The following is a 21,006-nucleotide window of genomic DNA, read 5'->3' on the forward strand; positions in this document are numbered from 1 at the left end:
TCTCACTCCCAGGTTCGCTCGACCCCCTTCTGCAATGCCCAAGTGCAACCCAAGCAGAACAAAACACCAATGTGGGCTTCCCCTTTCGTTTTTAACTCGCTGTGCGCCAGGTTGCAATTTAAGAAACAATTTCTCAGAATCCCACGGGTGGTAAGAGCAGCCGACGTTCTCGCGATGTCTCCACCGGAAGTGGGTGGCGGCAGGAACTCGGGGTTCTCGCGAGATGCCGGGGGGAAGTGGGTGGCGGCCGAGCCGGAGCTGATCACATCACTAGCCTGCTCTCGCTAGCCCCGAGCTGCTGTGGCCATTGCCTCCGGCGCTGTTTCCTGAGGCCTCGCCTCGCTGCGGTCTTTCCAGCCCCGAGCTCGCGTGCACGGCCTCCGCTGCCGGACGGTGCCTGGTGTCCTGCCGTCCCCATCTTCGGTCGGTCCGCCGTTAGGCCGTGCCTCAGACCCAATCCGTGGCGACGCCGGCAGGTGATGCCAAATACAGCCATGAAGAAAAAGGTGCTGTTGATGGGAAAGAGCGGGTCGGGGAAGACCAGCATGAGGTCGATCATCTTTGCAAATTATATTGCGCGCGACACCAGGCGCCTGGGTGCCACCATCGACGTGGAGCACTCCCACGTCCGATTCCTGGGGAACCTGGTGCTGAACCTGTGGGACTGTGGCGGCCAGGACACCTTTATGGAAAATTACTTCACCAGCCAGCGGGACAACATCTTCCGTAACGTGGAGGTTCTGATATACGTGTTTGACGTAGAGAGCCGCGAACTGGAAAAAGATATGCATTATTACCAGTCGTGTCTGGAAGCCATCCTCCAGAATTCACCTGATGCCAAAATCTTCTGCCTGGTGCACAAAATGGATCTGGTTCAGGAAGATCAACGTGACCTGATTTTTAAAGAGCGAGAGGAAGACCTGAGGCGTTTGTCTCGCCCGCTGGAGTGCGCTTGTTTTCGAACGTCCATCTGGGATGAGACGCTCTACAAAGCCTGGTCCAGCATCGTCTATCAGCTGATCCCCAACGTTCAGCAGCTGGAGATGAACCTGAGGAATTTTGCCCAGATTATTGAGGCTGATGAAGTTCTGCTGTTCGAGCGAGCTACGTTCTTGGTGATTTCCCACTACCAGTGCAAAGAGCAGCGAGACGTGCACCGCTTTGAGAAGATCAGCAACATCATCAAGCAATTTAAGCTAAGCTGCAGTAAATTGGCCGCTTCTTTCCAGAGCATGGAAGTGAGGAATTCTAACTTCGCTGCCTTCATCGACATCTTTACATCAAACACGTACGTGATGGTGGTCATGTCAGATCCATCCATCCCTTCTGCAGCTACTCTGATCAACATTCGTAATGCCAGGAAACACTTTGAGAAGCTAGAGAGAGTAGATGGCCCCAAGCACAGCCTCCTCATGCGTTGAAATGATGCCAAATGCTCTTTAGTAAAATGCTGAATTACGGTGTTTTTTCTTTTTTGCATCATTTAATTTTAATATTCATAATGTCATGTGCTTTAAAGTGAGCTTGAAACGTGTGCTTACTATCTCATCTCTTCCGTAGTCTTAGTATTGGATGCTATTAACTCCGCTATCCAGTAGAGATCTTCAAGACGGCCTTTATGAAAAGTTAGTGTGGTGTTAACACTAAAGTAGGTGGTGTGTGTGTGAGTATGTGTGTGTGTGTTCTGGTTACCTGGTTATAATAGAGTATTAAAGCAGTTATCTTCTGTATTATCAGATCACAAAGGTGGAATGTTACTATTTTATCAGCAAGATATTAAAATGTATTTCTAAATCCTTGGTTTCAATCATGAATAAACATTTATTATTAGCAATTTAAAATGTTGTTTGAAATAATTTGAAGGTACTTAATAGTACAGATTCTGGGAATCCTCAAGTATCGTTTAGCTGGCAAACTGGCAATGCTTGGTAGCAGCTGTACCAGTGGTAAAGACTCAAGGGGCTGGAATAGAGACTCTGGTTAAGAGTGTCTGCTTTTCCAAAATACCTGGGTTCAATTCCCAGCATCCACATGACTGTTCACAACCATCTGTAACTCCAGGCCTAGAGAATCCAACACCCTCTTCTGGCCTCTACAAACACCAGCACACAGCTGGTGCAAGCAGGACATCCATACACATTTAAAAAGTTGAAAACAAATTCAAACTAGGTATTTATATAATGTAGCTCAACTGGTATATAGCTTGCCTAGCAATACACAAGATCCTGGGATCTAACAGTAGAGGCACATAAAAACCTGGGGGTAGTGGTGCATGCCTGTAATCCCAGGTGAAACAGTATTGAGTGTTTTAAGATTGTTGGGATGTTTGAGACTAGCCAGAGATACATGAGACCCCAGTCCCAAGAAATTCTTAATGCTAGAGACATAGCTCAGTGGTAGGATGCTTGTCTAGAACATCCTGGGTGAAATCCCAGTCCTAATCTTTTACTTGGAAGTTGACATGTGATTTCACTATGCCTGTTCTGTTTGTGGATACAGTAAGATCACTACATGAGGTTGCCAAAATGGTCAACATAGAAAGCATCCAGATTATGCCATTCCTGTAAATACTGCATGTGACATCTGGCAAAGTTTGAGCTTGCTAAATGCCAGGTATTAAGTACTTAGCATGCATATATTTCAATTTATCCTCATAACCTGATGGATGGTGACTTCTATCAATACATGAGGACTCTGGCATGGCTTTAAGGTGAGACACTTTAGGGCCTCCTAACCATCACACCCCTCCATAGACAGAAAAGTTATTATAAAGAACAAAAAATAAAGCCTAGCTTTATTCATTCCCTGTAATCCTAACAGACAGCAGCTACGTAAAATAATTACCATAAATTGAAAGACAACCTAGGCTATACTAAGGTCTTGCTTCAAAAAAAAACCAAAAACTGCCAATTTAGGTATAAATTACTCCTATATGTAATTCCAAAATTACAAACGTTAGAAATACAGGCCACAAAATTGGTGTTTTGACATTTGTATTTATCTGGAAATTCCAGGATAGCAAATTTGTGTGTTATTTTGTGGGGAAAGATTTTGTGGGGGAAGAAACTTGAGGTTCCTAGTTTGCATTGAGCACATATGGTAAAAGCAATACAGATATAAACTTCTCCATTCCAGTTCTAGTATTAGTCATCTTATAGGCTGTGCTGTGTTACGTCGTCTGTTAGAACAGAGACTTCTCCAACTAAGAGCCATTCATTTTACAAAGGCATAAAGACCACTCACTCACTCAGGCCAGTCAGGCTACATAGCAAGACCTTGCCTCAAACATAAGAGCCGTTATATAGTAAATCTAGATTCTAGCGATTAAAACACTAGTAACTCTTACTGTATCACTGAGCCTTTTACATTATTTTACCAAGTTTTGCATTTGTATGCGATAATTCAGTGGTGTGTTTGAGGCGTAATTCTTTTTGAAATACAGGGAATTCCAGACAAGTGGTGAAACACTGAGTATTTATTCTAGACAGCAGTATGTAGAATACATTTATAAAGAATCCTTAGAACAGGCATTTTCCACTTAAGAGCATGAATTCACCAGCTCTCGGTGCATAAAAAGGCGGGTGCTCTTTAGAGCAACCAGGCATCTGATCTTTATACTGTCTTCACACATCAAACAAAATGTTTAGAACATATTTTATTTTAGTACACTAGGGAAAAAAATAATTTGCTTTTATACAGGTGTCAAGAATTCCTGTTTACACTTTAGATAAAATTGGTATGATACCTTATAACTAAGAAAAATATTGTAAGGGTTTCAAAATGTCTGTTTAGTATTTTGTTAAGCTTAATCCCTGCCCCCCAAATGTTAACTTTATTCTTTATGTTACTTGGTAACATTTTTCATGCTCAGCAACAAGCGAATCCCAGAGACATCTACATAGGTAAGAAGGTATGTATACAGCTGGGATCAGAAATCACAGCCAATAGGGGGAGATGACTAATAGAGACATTAAGTAAAAGCTAGATAAACATCTGTAGTTCCAGCTCTTGAGAGATTAAGTCAGAAGACTGCTGTGAGCTGAAGCTAACCTGGACAAAAATAGCAAGATCCCCACCTACCCCACTTCTCCCCACCCCACAAAACAGTTATACTATATACTTCAGAAAGGATTTAAGACCATGGATCTAGGGAGGGCAAATTAAGACATCAAGGTAGAAAATGTGATTTGTCTGAGCCTTCAGTTTTTGTTTTACAGACAGGGTCTCACTATGTAGCCCTGGCTGTCCTGGAACTGACTTTGTAGACTAGACTGAGATCTGCCTGCCTCTCCAAGTGCTGGGATCAAAGGTGTTTAATTAAAGGGTTAAAGTGCTATTCTGAATTTTAAAGGAATTCTAACTGGATGGAGAGACACCACACCTCAGTGGCTGCTTGTCCTGTGACCCAGGATCAAGTCCTAGCACCTCTGCAGAAGCTAACGCCAGTCTGTAACTCCAGTTCCAGAGGATCTGACTCCCTCCTGAGGGAGCACCAGGCACCAAAGAGGTACACAGACATGTTGGCAAACATCTACACATGTGAAAATAAATTAAAAAAATTTAAATCCTACACATGAAAATAAATAAAAAAATTTAAAAAATCCTAACTGGTATAATTAAAGGTTATTAGAGTATCAAAGTAACAAGAACCGGGGTGAGCTAGAGGGACAAGGTAAGCAGTGTGAAAGATTCTGGGGTGGGCAGGGGTTCTAAGGAGGGGAGCTGTCTTTAAACCAAAACCCTGCTCTATAATTACAATGAACCATCAGGGGCTTTTAAGCAAGGACAAAGGGAACTGCAGGAGATGCTGAAGGAAGGCACTGAAAGCATCAAGTTATATTCAGTTTTGGAGAAGTGACAGATTGGAGATTTGTTCACGGTACCGAAATAAGGAATAATCATTTCAGGAATGCTCAGCTGACCACAGGTAAATTTTAGTGACTCTTACAAACCCAAAATACCCAGATCTTTCCACTCTCAGAATTAAGGGATCAAGAGCAATATACATACAAAAGTGTGCCACTTCTTAAAGGTACCTAGGAACTAAATATGAATATCAACCTCTTGGCAGCAAACTGCAGAGCTTGGGAGTTACAATGGAAGTGTATTTGAGATGAGATTTCTAGACCCTCTCTAAATGAACATTTTTAACAGTCATCTCAGATGGTCCTAATACAGTTGGTCCCTGCATCCCTCTCCAGCCACTTCATCTCTAGCTCCCGGATCTGCAGACTAGGTATGCCTCCTATCTCAATTACAAAGGTTAATGCAATCATGCATATGAAACACTGAGCTCTGGCTCTGGCATGACCGAGGCCCTTGGATAGTCCTTCCTCTTCCCTACCATGCTACTTAGAATTTAGACACTAGGCTGCTGGTAAAGTAAACAACAAGTGATTTCCCAGTACACCTGAGCAGTTCCTGCTCTGCAGCACTCATGAAGGAACCCAGAACCCTGTCCTCTTTCCTTTCTGTCAAGCAGCTTTTAGACAGTCCTTCTGACACTCAGCCCATCTACCTTTCTGTTCTCTCATTTTCTTAAGACTTGGGGGCAAGATTTTGATAGTTACAAACTGAGGCTTTACACAGAATAGAAGGAGATAATAAATCAACATGTTAGAGCCTCTTCTAGTCAGGCTTATTCAGGCACATGTATTTATTCCTTGGATGATACAAACAAGACCCCTGACAATAAAGCAAAAAATTACTAGTTACTTAAATCCATGTTCAGTTTTCTCACATTACTCTGGAATATTCTGAAAGTACTAGGGAACTTTAATGTTTTTCAAAAAATTTGTTGCTTTTCCCAAAACAATACCTACCATACCACCCACAATTCTTAAACAATTTTGTAAACTTTGCATTTATATTCTTGTTAAACATAAAAAGAATTAAATTCTCAGTCTAAAGTACACAGAGTAGTTGACAGTGTTCTTTAAATGCCTGGTCATCTCTACCTTTCCCATTTCCTCAATTCACTCCATCTCGTCCTCACAAACCACATGGTTCTATCCCATCGACATCACTCCGCAGGACCAATACACTCAGAATTCATTAAACCTGTTTACAAGTTTACAGACATTAAGGTGTGCTGCTTTGGTTACACATCCAAAGGTAAAGGTACACTTTGTTCATTTTGTATTAGTACCAGAATATTCCATCAAGATCCAATAAAATGGTTTTATTTCTCTAAAATGAAAGATACAGTTTTTCAGTGGCTATTAGATTAGCACTCACCCTTATGTTAATGACTGATATTTTTAACATAACTGATATTTGTCATTTACTCATAAGATTATTCTAGGAATCAAAACTGTTTTCTAAAATTTGACACTTTCTGTTCTTAAATACTTCATATTTCTAATTCATAATATTTACCAAAAAAAAAAAAAAAAAAAAAACCTAAACATTATAAGAAGCCAAAAGTACATTCAGAACTCCTTTGATGCTGGAAAGAGAATTGACTTCCAATGTGTGCACATCAGCTGCTGTTAGTGACAAGGCTTCAGGGTAAGTGCATCATGGCTAAATCAACTGGAAAATGCTTCATCTTGACAAATCAGAGAGTCTCTTGCTTCGAGGCTTTTACTTGAGATTTCTTCTTCTGAAAAATAGATTTTAAAGAGGAAAATAAGTATTACAAAGAAAGTTGGAACAATTCCATAAAGTTAGCAAAGTTCTTGATTTAGCAAAGGCTCACTGTGTGTAAGTCTGATAAATCATGAATAAAATTATCATTTCTACTCAAATACCTTTTCTCAAAATAAATAAAAAAAATCAATGTACTTGTAGAATACTTTTCAAAAAGTGTTCATCATGGAAAAACTAAAGTGATACGTGAAAAATTTCTAACAAGTCCTAAATCAGCCCAATTTTTTTTTGTTTGTTTGTTTTTGTTTTTTTTCGAGACAGGGTTTCTCTGTATAGCCCTAGCTGTCCTGGAACTCACTCTGTAAACCAGGCTGGCCTCTAACTCAGCAATCCACCTGCCTCTGCCTCCCAGAGTGCTGGGATTACACGTATGCGCTACCACTGCCCAGCTAAGAATAATTCTGATACTTTACTATATGATTTTAAACATAAAAATAAGAGAACTATGATTAATAAAATGCTGAATGCTTGTCTTCAATAACTAATACTGTTATAGGAGATTGACCTGCCACTCTGCTGGAATTCTAACACCACAGTCTCAAAACGTGACTGTATTTGGAAAATTAGTCTACTTCTGTGTGTGTGTGTGTGTGTGTGTGTGTGTGTGGTGTGTGTGTAAAATTGGACTCTGAAAATAGCCATAAGGTAATGGTTTACTACTCCTCTTACCCTGACGAAGATATAAGGACTATATTTGTCACATTATCCACCACGATCACACAACATTCACTTTGGACTATATTTATGAAAAGTTAAATAAACAGAAAAAGATTAGATATAGCCTAGACTACATGGTAAATTTGAAGCCAGTCCAAACTATATAGCGAGTTTGTGGCTAGCCAGGGGTAGGTACCACAATGCTACTCTATCTTAGGAGGGGAAAATAAGAGAATGGTCAGCAAGAGTGCACACACAGGTTTGGTTAACTCTTACCTTTTAAATGAGGCAGAAATTCCCCAAGCCTACATGGTAATATGGTCCTCAATTTTTGCTCCATCAGAAAAGCCTTAGTTAGAGGTGATACAGTCTGTGTTCTTTCATCAAGGGACATGTGGGAAGATGGCTTTGTGCAGTCAATAAACATATCCTGAGTGTCCAAAACAGAGTGTGTATCATCTGCTTGCACATCTTGGGCTACAGGGTTCAATTCTACTTTGTGTTGCTCAAGTGTCTTGGACAGGTGAGAGCCTTTCCCAATTTTGCTAAGTTTCTTCTGAGCCTCATAACTAGTGAGAAGAGCCCGTAAATTGGAATCTAATTCTGGAACAGCTTGTCTTTTCCCCACATCATCTGGAAAAGCATCACTATGCACATAACTCTTTGGTTCCAATTTAAAAGTGGTCTCTGAACTAGTAGAACTATTAAGACTTAGGTCGCCAACTTCTTCTGGAAGAGTTTCATGTAATATGCCAATGCCACTCAACCTCTGAAAAGAATTCCATAACAGAGTTTTATGTGTGGAAGGTTCACTGTAAGAAGCTTGTAAGTGGTCCAGTACTGGAACACTGTCCTCTTTACTTCTACCCATCACATCTATTTCACTGCCCACAAGAGGAGAGAATGCCTCCATCTGTCTAGTTTCTGAAAGCCTGGTGGCTGAACTTTCTATATCTTGCTTACAAATCGTTTTCTTATTTATCAAGTCTGACACATCTTCTGTTGGAGATGCACTGATCTGACGTGTTACCAAATGTTTCTGAGGTACACCTTTAAGCTGATCTGGAACAGCTTTCTCTTCAGGCAAGTAAGACCGCTCAAGATCTGGGGAAAAAATAGCCAGGCTAAATTCCCTCTGATTATGCAGTATAGATGAAGACTCTGACGATACTTCTTTTGCTTTGGCATCCACTGAACTTCTGTTATCTTCAGTTTGGATAGCTTTTCTCCATGAGCTCCTAATATCAGTTACTAATTAAGATGGGGGGGGAAAAAACATATTTTATCATTTACATATGTCCAAACACAGACATGTAATTAATATACTTTATTCTAGTGCTGAAAATAAAGCTACTGCCTCAGTCCAAGTTCCATACAAGTTGCCAACAGGATGGCAAACCAGAGCATCAGAAAACTTCATTTCCAAATGACCAAACTCAAGTCTGTACACATAACAAAAGCTGTTCCTGAAATACACATAAACTTGTACACAATATATTTGATTATATACATGAAAAACATATCTACTTGTCTAGCCATACCAGAAATGGGCAGAGTTTTTTTGTTGTTATTGTTGTTAAAAGATTAGATACTAGGGCTGGAGAGATGGCTCTGTGATTAAGAGCACTGACTGTTCTTTAAGAAGTCCTAAATTCAATTCCTAGCAACCACATGGTGTCTCACAACCATCTGATACCTTTTTCTGGTGTGTCTGAAGACAGAAACAATGTATTCATATTATGTTAAATAAATAAGATTTTTTTAAAAAGATACTAATATTAGGCTGTCAGCCATTTGATCTCCCACAACTCCTCAAATCTGCCACTGTAGCATGGAAATAGTTATAAGCAATGTGTCAACAAATGAGCAAGGTTGTGTTAAATACAATTTTTTAAAAAGAAAAACATATTGCAGGACTCTATTTAATTCAGTTTGTCATTTGAAGAACAGCAACCTATGCTGTCTCAGCTCAGTGAATTAAATCAGCAGAAAAGAAGAAACTGTATTCAATCATTCAACCCAAATGGTCTGCACTGGTTAAAAAAGGAAGTAAAGATCAGGTTTGCCTACACCAATTGCAGGTACTGGAGGGAAGCATTTGATGCTCTGATTATTTTCGCCATAGGGTGAAGAGCTAAGCATGCAGTGGTGGCTATTTATGACTGCTGAATGGAAAGCAAAATCACCATACTCCCTAAACATGGACATCTGACCTGAAGGTGAGAATTTTTCTTAGTACATTTACTGAATTTACTCGCTTATTTAGTGCATGTCTGTACATGTGTGTGTGCATGACTACACACATGCTATGATGCATGTATGGAGGTCAGAGGAGTCCATTCTCTGCCATGTAGAAGATGGCACAACTGGCTCCAGAATTTTTTTTAAATAACCAAATAAAATACTTTGCAGAAAAATAGCCAAGTAAAACAACTAAAGATTATAATATCAGGACTTCTGTGGAGGTACTCAGAAGTCATAAAAGATTACTGATGAAAGATGGTTGTAAAATGTGAGTGATGGTGCTGAATATCTCAACAGAATTCCATTATATCAGAAGAGTCACTGTCAGCTAAACAAGAAGTTTTAAATTGTTTCCAAAGAACTGTCAGATCATCAGTCTAATGGTGGGAAATGTCTTAAGACAGGGAGAATGGAACAGAGAGCATTAACTTACTCAAGTTTTCTGGAGTCCGGGGAATTTGTTTCCTCGTTAAAAAGGGATTAGAAATTAAAGTGTCAATTAGCTCCTCCAATTTGACTTCTTTTCCCTCAGAGAGCTGTGGTGAATCACACAGAACGACTCTGGCAACCTACAAGAGAAAAGAACAAAATAAAAATAAAAACAAAAACAAAAACAAAAACAAAAAAACAACAAGAAAAAGAAAAATGAGCAAGGCCAGACAGAAGCAGAACCCTGACAGCATGCAGCAGGGAGACTGGGCACAGCAGTCAGCAGCCCGGCACCGGCGGCACCGGCACCACCACCACCACCACCACCACCACCAGCACCGGCAGATGGCAGCAGACGCTCGCTGGTGTGTGTGTGCTGCAGGCAGTCCAGGTCCTCTGCAAGAGCAAGCAGTACGCTCTTCCTTAACAACCCAACAATCTTTCCAGCCCCTAGCCTTCAGTTTTATTATCTGTGACTCCTTTACTTCAAATTTCTCAACAATTAACTCTACTCCACTTTTTATCCCAACACGACTTAGGGGAAAAAAAATCACAACTATATAAGCGCATTTATTAAAAATCCTTTTCTAACCTCGTCTACCAGGCGATCTTGCTCTTTCTGGAATGGATCACTCTTCTCCACTGGCAGAAACCCTCGAGAAACACGATTCTGTGCATTCTTTGCACTATCCAGTAAAGGAAAGTCTTCCACTTTAGAGTCTGCAATTTTCTTGTAAGTCATGTTTTCCTCTTTGGGAGTCCTCATATTTGGATCCTGAAAAGAGACATACATTATAACTTAATGATCATGGCTAGTATTGAAGCTCTTTAAATGGCAGATCTAAATAATTCCACTTTCTCATTTAGCAAGAGGATAGAAATGGCACGAGAATGGGAGGAAAAAAATCTTGACTGTAATTAAGCCACCAAAAATACTTTATTTATAAATCACTACTGTCACAATTAGCTGAAGCTGTTTTTAAAGGCAAGCTATGTACCTGTATTTAGGAGGCTGGGGCAAGATTGGCCTGGGCTACACAGTGAGTTCAAGACAAGCCTGGGCCAAAATAATGAAAATCGCTTTAGACCATACCTTCTCAAGGAGTGTGAAACTGTTTGTATCCAAGGTTGAAGCACACTGTAAGGGAAAAGGCACAGGGCTGAAAGAAAAAAGACAGCAAATCTAAGTTATGTGGAGGGAGACATCCACAAACTTGATGTATCTGAGTAAGAAACTGTCTGCCCCGTATCTGTCCATGACGATTTCACTCAATTCGCCCTGGTCATCGAAAGGCAGTTTACTCTGGGGAGCTCTAGTGACAACTGGAGCAACACTCTGCCCAACTTGTGTATCACTCTCCCGATTAACTCCAAGTTTCTTAATATATATTTTTATGCCTATAGTATTTTTATAAGGTTAAATGATGGCATACAACAATTTGTATACAACTTAAAAATTAATTCAACTAACTAGAATTGCATTATTATAATGTCCTCAGCATGCTAATAATACAATCACAATAGCAAAGACTTTCATATTCTTTCAGCCAGGCACGGCAACACATACCTGTAATTTCAGCCTTTCAGAAGTTGAGGCAAGAAGATCAAGTTCTAAGCCAGACTAGACTACAAAGCAAGACCCTCTCAAAACAAGAACCAGGGCTGTGGAGGCAGCTTGGTGTGTGGCGAATACTTACCATGTAACCTGAGAACGCGAGCAGGATTCCCAAATCCTAAACAGAGAACCAACTCTCAATTGCCCTCTGACTTTTACACATACACAATCTTGGGCCCTCCCACACACATAACAATAAATTGTTTCTCTTTTAGAAGATTACTCTGGGGAATTGGCAAGGTAGATGCATTTTTAACAGCACTTAAAGCTAAAATCCCATAGCAAGGATAAAATACAAGTATATATATTGTCCTACATGAAATCCTGAAGTTTTCAGCACAAAGAAATGAATTAAAAAATAAAAATATAAATTATTTTTAAATATGAAAAAAGCAAATACCAGTTCACCCACCTTAAACCCGATGCTAATGTGGTTATATTAAGTACATTTTATACTTTATACTCCCTTTCCAGGCCATAAAAAGAACACACTATAGTAATGAAAATATGTGTTTATATAAGTGCATGTTATTATGCAATATCCTGTCTTGTTTTATTAATAAAAATAGTAATTTATAAAATTTTAACCTACTTCAGAGACTTAGATGCACAAAGGGCTTCTTATATTTCTCATGTACAGAGATATTCTTTTTTATTAACATAAAAACTTTAACTTTGTACATCAAATTCTTTTTAACTAACAAAAAGACTTAGTATTTCACCTCCAAACTCAGTTTCTCCTGTCAATCTTGCTCTAAAGCAACTATGTTACATATATAATGAAAATCTTGTGTTCAGAGTTCTGTAAGCTTGATAACCCGAGTTTGATCCCTAAAACCCAAATAAAGGTAGGAGAGAACCAGCCAACAACTGTGGCAGGCCTTCACACGTGTGCCATGGCCCATGTATACACAACACAAGCACATACATACAATGTAAACACACAAATAAATTTTCTTTAAAAAAAAAAAATCAAAAAAAGTAGTTCACGGGTGAGTCTCGATCACCCAGCCTGGCTTACATGAGACCCTGTAGAAAACAAAACAAAAAGAAACTCTCAACTGAATTTCAAAAGTCCTTTTAAATTCTATGGCCATTCTTTTTGAAAACCAAACCAAACCAAACCAGAGACCTTTGCAGAGAGCACTCTGCTTACTTTTCAGATCCAGAATACAAAGTGAACAGCTATGAAAAACCTGGTGGGTTTTCCTCTTAGGGAGGCTATACTGCCAGGCCAGCCAGAGCTACATAACAGGACTGGGGTTTTGTTTCGTTTTTTTCTTTGTTTGGTTCTTCTGGAGACAGCACAGTGGTTAATAGCACTTGTTACTCTTCTAGAGGACTCAAGTTGAGTTCCAACATGTACATAAAAGCAGTCCACAACCACCTGTCACTACAGCTCCAGGGTGCATGTGAACCTAACATAAATGAAAAATCAAATAAATCTTTTAAGCAGGTGGGAGTGATGAATCAGTAGATAAAAAACTGGAAGTCTGAGTTCAATTCCCAGGACCTTCAATGGAAGAGAAAAACAACCCCTAAAAATTCTGACCTGGGGCTGCAGAGATGGCTCACTGGATAAGAGCACAGTCTGCTCTTCTAGAGGTCCTGAGTTCAATTCCCAGCAACCACATGGTAACTCACAACCATCTGCAACTGGATCTGATGCCCTCTTCCTGTGTATGCTCAGTGACAGGATGCTCATATACATTAAATAAATAAATAAATCTTTATAAAAAAAAAATCTCTCACCTTCACATGTACACAATGGCATGTGCACACCAATACCCCCAAATCTCTTCTCTCTCTCACTCTCTCACCACACACACACACACACACACACACACACTAAAATCTAAAATTAATTAGTAAGAGGTGCACCATCCCTAGCCACTAGAGAGGCGAGGCCTTGACGCTGGATGGGTAGTAAGGTAAAGGAAGAGCTGAGAAGAGCTGAGAGTCAACATAATGTATTAAATTCTCCAAGAATTAAGAAAATATTTTAAAGATGTATGATTATATAATGAGCTATTATGTGTAATATATATTCTTTTTTTAAATTTTCTATATTCTGTTTACATTCCAAATGCTTTCCCCTTTCCCAGTTCCCCCCTCCCCAGATGTCCCATAAGCTCTCTTCTCTCCACCCATTCCCCAATCACCCCCCCTCCCATTTCTGTCCTGGTACTCCCCTCCAATGCTGGAGATATATATATATATATATATATATATACACACACATACATATACACACACATATATATATACACACACATATACATATACACATACACATACATACATACATACATACATACATACATACATACACACATATATATATGTGCTGAATATATATAATATATATTCTAATTTAAAGTATGCCAGACTGGAATTTTATTTTCTACATGCATTTAGAAAGAATGTAAAAATAAGTAAAGAGGAAAACAGAGATAAAGAGTTGAGAAATGTTGGGTATGGTAGCACATACCTTTTATCCCAGCACACAGAAAGAAGCCAGTAGAGCTCAGGAATTCAAGGTCAACTTGGTCTACAATAGTGAACTGTAGGCCAGCAATTCAAAAAGTAAAAATGCCAAAAAGTAAATAAATAAACTAAGAAAACAGCATCACCACTATACATTGGGAAATTGTGCAAAACCTGCTATAAAGAGAGTGCTCACAAAGAACAGGAAAGGAATAAACTACTGCTACTGAATATTGGTTTCAAGTTCAGTGCTATCTCCCCATCAGCTTACCCTAATCAATACAGCAATAAGACTCAGACTGTTTGATTACCAATGATGACAACTGTGTGTGAAAGAGCTAACTATACTTTCTTTCCCCTAGCCAGGGTTTCTCTGAGAAGCCCTAGCCATTCCAAACTTATTCTGTACACCATACTGGCCTCCAACTCAAAGATCTATCTGCCCCCTCCCCCTGCCCCTGCCTCCCAAGTGCGGGATTAAAGGCATGTAAACACCACTGCCCAGCTTAAAACTGTACTCTTTCCATGGTTTTTAAGTATTATATTCAATCCACAGAATTTTCCCAAGCAATCCTTCCTTCACAATTTTCATAGGCGATCTATATCAGTCCCTCTTCTCCTTGGGTAGACTGTACTACAAGAAACCTAAAAAGGCCAAACACCACTCAATAATACATGGTGGCATCAGAGCAACAGCCCCAAGCTTAAGAGCAGGTCCTACTCTTATAGCCGACCCAAGCTCAGGTGCCAACATACACTGGGCTGCTCCCAAACATCTGAACCTCCAACTCTAGGAGTTCTGACACCTTCTTCTGACATCCACAGGCACCGCACTCACGTGCACATAACCACACCCATACACATATAATTAAAGGTACTAAAACAAATCTTAGCCACACCTGACAACCTGAGTTTCAGCCCTGGAACCCACACTGTAGAAGGAAGTAATGAGCCCATTCACACAGGTTGTCACTCTGACCCCCACACATGCACTCAAACATCAACAGAGAAATAGAATGAATGTAAAGAACAATATAAGGGCTGGGATATAGGATGGCTCGGTGAGTAATATGCTTCCTGCACAAGCTTAAGCTGGAGGATCTGATACATACACATCATATACATGCATTCACAAACATATGCCATACGTGCATACATAAATCCAATTATCTGTTGAGTATACCTGTTTCATTGTTACATAAGAATTCTTACATGCAGCCGGGCAGTGGTGATGCACGCCTGTAATCCCAGCACTAGGAAGGCAGAGGTAGGTGAATTTCTGAGTTTGAGGCCAGCCTGGTCTACAGAGTGAGTTTCCAGGACAGCCAGGTCTACACAGAGAAACCCTGTCTCGAAAAACCAAATCCAAAAAAACAAAAAACAAAAAAGAATTCTTACATGCAATAAAAAAAATATTACCCATGTGCACTACATGCATTTACTTGGGAGTGTTTAACTTTATTCGTTGGTGGAGAGGAGGCACAGCACATATGTGGGGGTCAGTGGACAACATAGGAGTGAGTTCTCTTTCCACTATGTGAGTCTCAAAGATGAGAATTGAACTCATGTCCTCAGGCTTGAGAGTAAACACCTTTACCCACTAAGCTATTTCACTGGTCCTCAGTTTTTTTTTTTACCTTATAGCAGGCATTGGTCATAAGAGCTAAAACAAGATAATAGAAAACAGGCAATAAAGAAAATAGAATTCCTGAAAGTGGTAACAAAATAGGTTTAAGTTCTTCATGTTAAATTTGGCATTAGAGTAAATCAAATATCTTCTAGTATTTTTTGTAAAGAATGTAACTCTTTATAAATATCAAAAACTTCATTATAAACTGAATATAGAGGTGCACACCTCAAGTCTCAGCACTCAGGACACAGAGGCAGGCAGATCTCTGTGAGTTCAAGGCCAGCTTGAGTTCCAGGACAGCCAGAGCTATGCAATGAGACTCTGCAATGCCCTCCCCCGTAAGAAATAAAAATTTAAAAAGTAATAATAATAATAGTAACAACAACCATCAATATATGGGCCAGAGGGAAAAAAGACTGACTAAGAGCACTTTCTGTTCTTGCAGAGTATCAGGGTTTAGTTACTAGGACCTACAACAGAACTTGCAACAGTTAACTCCAATTCCAGAGATCTAGCACCCTCTTCTGGCAGCCAAAGGCACCAGGCAATGCACTTACATACACTCAAGTAAATACATATAAACAAATTTTGAAAATGTGTAATATAGATGCAAACAGCAAGCTGTGCAAGCTAAAGCAGGAAAGACAAGGACCAGCTGAAAGTTAAACTAAGCTCAGTCACAGCAATAGAAAGCACTAGTCTGAATGTTCCCCACCAAACCATATGACCTCAAATGCCCCCAAATTTTTACTCACTCAATAATTAAGAGTGATTTTAAAATAGTTTACACACATAGAAAAGGGCAAAAATTCCCAAACTTCCCTTATATAATTTCCAAACCTGTACTTTCTTCAAAACTCAGATAATTCCCATAAAACCCAATATTCCGATAAATAGAAGAAGAAAAATACCCAGGCATAAGTATTGATCATCTTCTGCAAATGTGGATCTGCAGTAGAAAAACACTATCTGGTTGAGAGGAAGAAATCATGCACCATTCCACTGTACAGAAAGTTCTAAACTGGCTCAAAATGAGACTAAAATCAATAGTCTGCAAGAAAGTCCGGTGTTTTACCTGTTGGCTCCATCACACATACTTCCTGGGGGATCCACTTCTCTTCTATTACCATTTTCTTGTTTAGGTTCTTTCTGTGAATCTAAGGAAGTCCAAAAATTATTCTTTTAATTAGATTTGTGTATTTTAATATTCAACGACATCTAGAAATGGTGACAGACCTATTCATTTCCTACCAAAACCAAAGTTTAAACCTTTGCTGCGGTTAAATGCTCTATCACTGAGCGTCATGCCCAACTGTTTAGAACAGCTTCAAAACAGAAAACAGGAAAATATAAACATGAGTAAGGAGCCAAGGTGATGCTCAGTGAATAAAAACAACTTGCCATGCTAATCTGATGACTCCAGGTCAACTCCCCAGCCCAAGATATTGTGTGTGTAGACCCATAATCCCAAAACCCCTACAGGAAATGGGAGGCAGAGAAAGAAAAACGGGAAGACTGCAAGTCAACTGGCCTTGCAAACTTGCAAAAAAGCAACAGAACAGACCCTGCCAAACACTCACACACTCACAGCCACCACACAGGAAAAGATTTTTTTTAAAAAACCTAGAGCCAGTAAGATAGTTGGCTCAGCAGGTAAGGGCACATGCCATCAATCCTGACAACCTGAATTAGCTCCCTAAACCCACATGTACTTTGTAGTGAGCATGCATACAGAAAACAATATTTGGGGGGAAAATAAGCAAAATGTTAAGATAAAGTAATAAAGAAGAAACAGATTATATGGTAGCAGGCTTTTATGAAAAGCGGATGTAGCCATTCATGGTGCTATACCTGGACAAGGCCAGCACTTGGAAGATAAAGGCAGGAATTCAAGGCCAGCTTCTGTTATACAGAGTTTGAGACCAGCTTGGGCTTCAAAGACCCTATCTCGAAACAAACAGGGGAGATAGATATGTGCATGGACCTGAATTTGATCATCAGCACCAAATTCAGTGTTATATAACCATGTTACATTTTTAAGTAAATCAACTATGTCTAACAATATAAACATGCAAAAGCAAAAGGTACTTAGCATATGTCAATATATTTATGTCATCAATCAGCTTGCACAATTTTTACACCAACATTTCAACAACTATATGTTACTACCATACTAACACAGCAAAGATATAAATAATAGAGACCTTGATCCCAAGCAGGGTCAAGCAGTGACTTATGGTAACATAGTGGTGACTGAAGTGCTCTGCTCTGCTAACGTAGTATGACAAAAGTATGCATGGAGGCAGAAGACATGCACCAGTCCCAGTGAGGGAATGAAAAGACAAAGATATCAAGAGAGTAGGTACAGATTTCATTTGCCATAAAGGCCATGGCTTATGGTACTGAGTGGAAGGTAACCACCACCAAGACATGGTAAGAAAGGAGACTGGCAAAGAAGCCATGGCTACATTACAGATGGGGTGCAGCCTTTGAACATGTTAATACCCAAGAGTCTTACCATACCTGAACATTTAGCTAAAGTGTTACTGCTTAAGAAGACAATGCAAATGCTATGTAAAGATACTAGTCCATTATACTGGTCTAAGTAGTATGTCAACTCAAGCTTCCTTTGTTTTGTTTTTTGAAACAGGGTTTCTCTGTATAGCCCTGGCTGTCCTGGAGCTCACTCTGTAGACAAGGCTGGTCTTAAACTCAGAAATCCGCCTGCTTCTGCCTCCCAGAGTGCTGGGATTACAGGCGTGCTCCACCACCGACAGCAAGAAGCAGTTTTAAAAAAGAAGAAAATAAGCCTTCTCAGTTTGGGTACATAACTCAGTCAACAGTGAGTGCCTACAATATAGCCATGCCTGTAATCTAATCACTTAGGAGATGGAGGTACAAAGAACAGAGGTTCAAGGTCACCTCAGCCAGGTGAGAAAGACAGACCAGGCTAACAAGAGAGCTAAGCAGGAAATGCATTTGCTGATTAAGGACCTAAGTTCCTTCTCCAACTCCAGGCCATACTTGACAGAAGGATAGAACCAAGTCCTGCAAGCTCTTCTCCGAAAATCAACTGTAGTGTGTGCATCCATGTGCACATGCACATACACACTAAATTCATCAAAAACTAAGAAAAGAAGGAAAGAAAAGGACAACAAATTCAGCTTCTTGAAGTAAACAATAATGAATACTAAGTGTTAAAATAGGTTAAAAAGAAAGGCACATTAAACTAACAAATAGTAAACTATAAAAGAGATCTAAGGAAAATTGCCATTAACTGATGAGGTTTATTTGTTGCTATGTGTTGTAATGCTAAATTCTGTACCCCAAGTACAAACTTTGCCCCTTAATTTAAAACTATTGGTTGAATAAAAATGGCTACAGCCAATTAGAGGTAGGCAGGCTTTCAGTTACCTGCATGGGGTCCCAGGTAGAAGGGGAGACGAAGAGCACAGAAGAGGAAGCCACCATGAGAGATGAACTATGAGCACGTGGCAGGGAGAAACAGCAAGTGTTTGGGGCACACTGCTGGTACAGTAGCCAGTCCAGCAGTTAACAAAGTAGATTAGGGATCACCCCCCCATAACTGTCAAAGCTAAATAATATAAGTCTCACTCATTTGTAAACTAGATGGAGATAAGTTTAAATTGGTTCAACTACAATTAACAAAGCCCAAGAATATAAGAAACTGTATATACAAATGAGAACTTAACAGAGATGAAAGTCAGGAGTAGAAGTTCTAGGCATTCATGGTGGCACACAACTGTAATCTTAGCACTTCTGGGGTTAAGACAAGAGAACCTCAAGTTTGAGGCTGCCCTGGGTACAAGTTACACAACACCTAAAACCAAATGTGTCACAATCACAAAACACAATCCTACTAGAAGTTTAGAAGGCAAGGATTTTAGAATGAAAGATGAAACCGGAGATGGCTCAGTAGTTAAAGTACTTATTGCTTTTATAAGAGTTTGGTTCCAAGCACCTATATCAGGCAGCTGACAATGTTGTAACTCTAGCTCTATATCTGACACTCTACAGTCCTCCACGGGCATCCTCCTGCATAAGTTCATGCACATGCGTGTGTGTGCACACATGAATTCTTTTTAAAAATTAAAGACAGGCAATATTAGAGGAGACACAGGAAAACTCTTGTGCTCTAAAAATGAGCTTCTAGAATATACGTATACACATCCACATAACCCAATAGTTAAACACAAACCTACATTTAGGAGTGCCCCAATAAACCTGCATAATATAAAAAAAGAAATCTTATAAGCAACCAAAACTTACAACCTAATTATTTACAAGTGAGTGACAATGAAATAGATGGTTAGGTTAGTGTGTCTATAACACAAGGCAGGAACCCAGATTTAACCAAAGTCCTAAAGATCTGTCAACCTCAGGTTCTAAATCCAGGCAAACTACTGTCCAATACTAAGTGAATGCCAGGTTTGGCGGCTCACATCTTAAATTCCAACCCTCAGAGAGGCTGAAGCATTCATTTTTTACAAGTGATGATTCTATCCTTTTTCATAACATTTTGAGCCCAAAGCAATAATTTTATGATACACACACACACACACATACATATATGTCACAATAAAAATAACTGGAAAGCAGGTAAAGGCACTTGCCACCTTGCCTGATTATCTGTGTTTGATGCTAGGGTACCACTTGGTAAAAGGAGAGAATCAGGTTGTCCTGTGACCCCTACGCACGTACCATAGTGTGTGTACATGCACACACACATATATTTGCATACACATAAGTATAAAAAATAATTGAAAAATATAAATAACTTGCAAGCCTTTGGCAGTAGTGCAGGCCTGTACACCCAGCACTCAGGAAACAGAGGCAGGAGAACAGTTTGGAGTTCCAGGCCAGCCGGGTCTACACAGTAAGTTCCAGCTCAGTCAATGTGTCACAATGAGACACTGTCTTTAAAAGGAAGTGAAGGGAGCTTACCAACCTGGAAGTGAAGCAGGATACTTAAAAAGTATACTCTCTGCATATACTTCCTCTGACACAGGATCAAACGAAAGAGGAGACATGGGAGGCAAAAGATCCACAGCCTTAAACACAGAATTCACAAGATTAAGTAAGCACATACACGAACAACCATAATGATAAAGCTAAGTTCATCTACAAGTGATTTTTTTCCCTAACAATAAATTACCATTTATCCCGTGACTATTCGTATGTATAGGTTTTGTTTATTTATGTGTCTGAACACTATATATGTGCCTGGTGCCCACAGAGCCCAGAAGATGGCACCATATACCTTAAAATTGAA

The 21,006-nt window shown here is 39.6% G+C and overlaps 2 protein-coding genes and 1 non-coding gene across 3 annotated transcripts in view; 1 reads left to right on the plus strand and 2 right to left on the minus strand.

Annotated features, from left to right (window-relative positions):
• Positions 1-226: 226 nt before the first annotated feature.
• Rraga (Ras related GTP binding A) lies at positions 227-1,841 on the plus strand. The gene has a single exon (XM_052176720.1). The coding sequence runs from the start codon at positions 480-482 to the stop codon at positions 1,419-1,421; it is 942 nt and encodes a 313-aa protein (XP_052032680.1). The 5' UTR covers positions 227-479; the 3' UTR covers positions 1,422-1,841.
• A 1,616-nt stretch (positions 1,842-3,457) lies between these two features.
• Positions 3,458-21,006, minus strand: part of Haus6 (HAUS augmin like complex subunit 6) — a 37,068-nt gene continuing 19,519 nt past the window's right edge. The window contains exons 11-17 of the mRNA XM_052176715.1: positions 20,683-20,785; positions 16,789-16,870; positions 11,075-11,141; positions 10,574-10,756; positions 9,986-10,121; positions 7,585-8,559; positions 3,458-6,604 (exon numbers count right to left, since the gene is read on the minus strand). Of these exons, the coding sequence (XP_052032675.1) occupies positions 6,531-6,604; positions 7,585-8,559; positions 9,986-10,121; positions 10,574-10,756; positions 11,075-11,141; positions 16,789-16,870; positions 20,683-20,785 (1,620 nt within the window). The 3' untranslated portion in view covers positions 3,458-6,530. The remainder of the gene's footprint in view (positions 6,605-7,584; positions 8,560-9,985; positions 10,122-10,573; positions 10,757-11,074; positions 11,142-16,788; positions 16,871-20,682; positions 20,786-21,006) is intronic.
• Positions 11,215-11,344, minus strand: LOC127681893 (small Cajal body-specific RNA 8). Its single transcript, XR_007977236.1, has one exon. It is a non-coding gene; the product is annotated as a small Cajal body-specific RNA 8 (non-coding RNA).

This window comes from Apodemus sylvaticus, chromosome 3, assembly GCF_947179515.1.
Source record: "Apodemus sylvaticus chromosome 3, mApoSyl1.1, whole genome shotgun sequence".
NCBI classification, from domain to species: Eukaryota; Metazoa; Chordata; class Mammalia; order Rodentia; family Muridae; genus Apodemus; species Apodemus sylvaticus.

Bases quoted from the DNA above. Each gene is read 5' to 3' on its own strand.
- Rraga (XM_052176720.1), top strand. From the start codon at position 480: ATGCCAAATACAGCCATGAAGAAAAAGGTGCTGTTGATGGGAAAGAGC.